The following is a 4,984-nucleotide window of genomic DNA, read 5'->3' as shown; positions in this document are numbered from 1 at the left end:
AAAAAAAAAATTAGCTAGGCTTGATGGCACACACCTGTAATCCCAACTACAGGGAGGCTGAGGCAGAATTGCTTGAACCTAGGAAGCAGAGGTTGCAGTGGTCGAGACTGCCATCACTACATTCCAGGCTGGGCGACAGAGTGAGACTCTCAAAAACAAAAAGTATTCTCCTTATAGAGTCTCTAATTCTATTCCCATTAGTCATTTAATCATGCACTTCTTTTCTTTCTCCCCGCTGGAACATTTTTAATTACAAGGTTCAATCTTTCATAGATAACTATTTGTCTGAATCCTTTCAACGGCTGGCCAGCCAATCTTTTCCTCACAGTCATGTTGCCTAATTAGGCCATTAACTTTACAGTTTTTAGTTGACTACTTGTGTAAGAAAAGCATCTTGCTAAGGGAAATCTAGTTTGTTCACTCGTTCTCTTGGAGTTACTGATATTAAATAGTTGTATATGTATTTGCATTACACATTTAAGAACGTCTTGTTCTTAAAACAGATCAGCAACAAGGAAATCTTTTTGAGACAGGGTTTTGGTCTGTCACCCAGGCTGCTGGAGTGATGACACGATTTTGGTTTACTGCAGCCTCCACCTCCTGGGCTCAAGTGATCCTCCTACCTCAGCCTCCCAAGTAGCTGGGCCTACAGGCACACACCACCATACGCAGCTAATTTTTTTGGTATTTTTTGTAGAGACGTGGTTTTGCCATGTTCCCAGGCTGAGGAAATCTAATCTTTACAACTTTGCCTTCTGAAATCTTACATATACTAACTTATAATTTGCTTTCCTGTTTTGCTTCACTGAGATGTTCTAGAGACGGGAATTAAAACTTGTTTTTTTCTTCCTTAGAGTGCAAAAGCAGTGCCTTACAAACTTAAGCAGGCTTCAGATTATCTGAGATGTTTAAAAGGCAGATTCTGGGACCCATCCCTGATTCAGGAATAGCAGGTACAACATTTTCAGAAACATTGCCTTTAAGGAAGCGGGTATGTCACACACAATTTTAATCTCACAGAAACCTAAAATGTGCTAACCTGAATATTTAAAACATATGTTTTATTATTTACATGTTTGCCCCAAGTTATCACCTTACAGTGCTGTTCCATAAGCCAATCTGGAAAAAGTGAGACTTGATTTTGATTGTTTCCTAACAACTGATCTTTGTTTTGTGTGACTCTTGGCTAATTCTGTTTTCCTTTCTCTATTTTTAAGCTGACCATGGAGATATATTGCCATCAAAGTTTCTTTGAAATTTTGTGTGGGGTGTACAAAGAACAACAGGAGGCCAGCACTTATGAACAAGTGTAACTCTTTATTAAGATGGAATTGTTCTTATTAAAGAAATAATAGATGAAAATGGTTAAGTACAATTAAATGGTTCCAAAAGTCTTACAATGAAAACAACAGTCCTGCCAGTTGTTCTTTCCAGAGGCAAATACTTTTCATTCTTAGTTTTTCCTTCCGTTAGTTACCTTCATGGGTTTTTCCAAATTATTATTATTTTTTTTAGTTTTTTAAGTGAATGCATATATTAATACATAAAATTTTAAAAAGGCTTTTCAGTTTATAATGCATCCTAACAGTCCCCTGCCCCATCCCTCCTAATTCTCCAGAGCAATGACTTTTAACTCTTTTAGCAATGTCTTCTGTTTTTTTCCTCACATAACTACTTAGTCATTTCATTATTATATATTATATAGTGATTTCTGGATATGACAGATGAGGATTTAGCTCTTACACCATCACAATCTTCACTTTTCCTCCCATATTGTCCCAGAGTAGTTACCATATTTAGGGGCTAAGCAGTCACATCATTATGACTGTGTACATATTGCTCCTTGTTGAGAAAAACAGTGTATTATGCTCTTCCTATCCTGTACTTCTTTCTGCCCTAGAATGATTGCCTAACCAACCCTTTCCCCTTGTTTTTTTTTTTTTTTTACTTTTGCTTTATCTTCAATGAACTTCTTTCCAAATGCCCCAAATCTGGCAATAAGTTATTATTTTTAAGAGAAGGGATCTCACTAAGGTGGCCAGGCTGGTCTGGAACTCTTGGGCTCAAGTTGTCCTGCTGCTGAGCCTCCTGAGTAGCTGGGACTACAGGCATGGGCCATTCCACCCAGCTAACCGATTAATATTTTTACTGTTCCTTTTTAAAGCTAGCTCCATAGCTGGAATATTGCCTGTGTTGGATCCTATTTGCTGGATTCATGTCATTCTCTGGTTTGTGTACTCCTTCATTTTGCTGGAGTATTTTCTCCAACAGCATCCCTAAAAAGGGTACATGGAGGTAACCCCTGAGTCTTTGCTTGTCTAAAAATGTATTATTTTACCTTCACCCTTGATTATTTGGGTGAATATAGATTTATCAGTTGAAAATAACTTTCTAGAATTCTGAAGGCATGGTTCCATTGTTTTCAGATTCCTTTTCGAGACAAGGTCTCTTCTGTCACCCCGGCTGGAGTGCAGTGGCACAATCACGACTCACTGCAGCCTTGAACTCGTGGGCTCAATTAATTCTTCCATCTCAGCTTCCTGAGTAGATGGGAATACAGGTGTGCGCCACAATGCCCAGCTAATTTTTGTGTTTTTTGTAGAGATGGGGCTTTGCCATGTTGCCCAAGCTGGTCTCAAGTGATCTGCCTGCCTTAGCCTCCCAAAGCACTGGGATTACAGGTGTGAGCCACTGTGCCTGGCTAGTTTTTCTTTTATTTTCTCTCTACTTCATTCATTTCTCAAAGGCATCTGAAACTCCTTGGGCCCAAAACCAAAGTCAAACTCCATCAGAATATCCTGCTACTTATAACTTTAAAATATATCTTAAATCACAATTTCTTACTACATGCAACCCTTTGGTTCAAGCAACCATCATCCCTCACTTGAACTTAGAATTGGTTTTCCTGCTTCTGTATTTTTTTAAATTATAAAATACTTCAAATAAACCATGTGTGGCCTTATACTTTTTACTACATAAAAAGAATGAAGATGTGCCGGGTGTGGTGGCTCAAGCCGGTAATCCCAGCACTTTGGGAGGCTGAGGTGGGTGAATCGCTTGCGGTCACGAGTTTGAGACTAGCCTAACCAACATGGTGAAACCCCATCTCTACTAAAAATACAAAATACAAAAATTAGCTGGGCGTGGTGGCACACGCCTGGTCCTAGCTACTTGGGAGCCTGAGGCAGGAGAATCGCTTGAATCTGGGAAGGCGGAGGTTGCAGTAAGCCGAGGTCACACCATTGCATGCTAGCCTGGGCAACAAGAGCGAAACGCTGTCTAAAAAAAAAGAACTTACATACTTAAACATCGAATTGCTTTAAGTGTTTGGCATTCACTGTTCCCGTGCATGCCAGCAGCTTCTTACTGCAAACACCTGGGACTTGCTATAGAGCAGCTAGAGTATGTTCCGCCCACACACAGGACAGGGAGCTGACAACCAAGGAGGGGGGCGGGATCAATACTCCAGCTTTCTCCCCTCCATTTCCCTGTATCTCAGCAGTAGGGAGCTTGTTACCGATAAGAACCTGCTCGCTGACTTTAAATTGCTTTTCTTACCTTCTCAGTTCAGTTTCTCCATACCTCAATTGATGATTTCTGGTATGACCTAGCAAATAAACTGCTTTCACTGAAATTTCAGTCTTGGAATCTGCTTTGGGTTCCCCAATCTAAGACAGAAACATACTCATTTTCCCATCACTGGACTTCCAGGTTGTTTTCAATTTTTCACTGTTACAAACAAGGCGGCAACATTTATCTACAAACCTCTGGAAATACACGTAGGAAGCTTTTGGTATTTCCACTAGTGAAACTGCTCAGTTGAAGGGTATGTGGATCTTCATCTTTAATAAATGTTACCAACATGTGAAAAGCCCGACAATGTCAAGGACTGGCAGGAGTGCCACATGTGATGGGTGTGGAATGGCAGCTCACTGTAGCAGGTGCTGGGGACTCAGTTGGGGTCTTGGAGAAGCACTTAGTTATAGCAAGAATGTCTCATAAATGGTATCTGATAGAGACAAGAGTAGTGGGGAATAAAAACAAGTTGCTTAGAAATAATTATAGATCTAAAGTCAACAAAAGACCTTTTCTAATGTAAAAATACATACTTTTTTCAGAGGGAGGGGGAACAACTTAAACCAGAAAACACCTTCATATTAATCATTCTTCTCATATACTTCAAATTTGTACTTAATGCCTTTCTCCTCCTGGACATCAGAGAGAACACCTGGGTATCTGTAAGAAAAAATATATAATTAAATTATGTGTCCATTAAAAACATAGCTTCCCTGATTCTCAGTTTAAATGCATCAATAGTGCATAAAGCAAATAAAAGGTTTCCCTTCTTTTTTCCTCACAATGGTAAGCCACTGTCAAGTTGGATAAATATCATGCCAATATACTACATATGCAAATGGTAAGAAAAAAACTGTAAACTATATAGAAAGTTAGAAAACAAAAAGTGTAATTTCTCCTTTTTTGTTACCTTTGGATTCCTCATTCTCTCAAAAACCAGTCAGCAGTTTCCCTTGTATCTTTCCACTCTATCACCCAGCTAATAGGAAATTTCTTAAGAACTTTTTGCAAGACTTACATTTGGTATCACATTTCTTGTGTAAGCAAAAGACAAAAATACAATCTGAAGCTGTTTAGAACACTAACTGAAATTATGTGCCCTGGACAGTGACAGGTTCTCTGCTTCTGTTTGACTGATGGAGACCACACTGCTCTAATTCCACAATGTGTGGCAGATTGTAATTCCTTTATTAGGATCTGCTATTCCTGTTCCCTAACTCTCACTTAAGCCTGTGTTCTCTCCAGCTTCCCATCCAAAGCCAGCTTCTCCACTGAGGAATCTTCTGACCATTCCAGCCTCCAATGAACCCCAATCTTTGGTTACTTCTTCAGTACTATGCAGGCTGCACCCCAGTATGCTCCAGGTGGTCAGGAACGCCTGCTTGAATCAGACTGTCCTTCACTCTGG

At 39.7% G+C, this 4,984-nt stretch overlaps 1 protein-coding gene and 1 long non-coding RNA gene across 3 annotated transcripts in view; one reads left to right on the top strand and one right to left on the bottom strand.

Annotated features, from left to right (window-relative positions):
- Positions 1-4,984, top strand: part of LOC129143950 (uncharacterized) — a 30,247-nt gene that overhangs the window by 6,803 nt on the left and 18,460 nt on the right. The gene's annotated exons all lie outside the window — the stretch shown is intronic.
- DHFR (dihydrofolate reductase) overlaps positions 1,298-4,984 on the bottom strand; it is a 28,408-nt gene continuing 24,721 nt past the window's right edge. For both annotated transcript variants that reach the window (XR_008547941.2, XM_009448936.5), the window contains 2 exons: positions 4,110-4,236; positions 1,298-4,009 (listed from right to left, as the gene is read on the bottom strand). Coding sequence is in view for 1 of the 2 variants with exons in the window: in XM_009448936.5 (XP_009447211.1) it covers positions 4,158-4,236 (79 nt within the window). In the remaining variant the exon portion in view is untranslated. The remainder of the gene's footprint in view (positions 4,010-4,109; positions 4,237-4,984) is intronic.

The sequence above is a fragment of the Pan troglodytes genome, chromosome 4, assembly GCF_028858775.2.
Source record: "Pan troglodytes isolate AG18354 chromosome 4, NHGRI_mPanTro3-v2.0_pri, whole genome shotgun sequence".
Lineage (NCBI taxonomy): Eukaryota > Metazoa > Chordata > Mammalia > Primates > Hominidae > Pan > Pan troglodytes.
The sequence above is the reverse complement of the archived record's forward strand: the minus strand, read 5'-3'. Positions and strand labels throughout refer to the sequence as shown.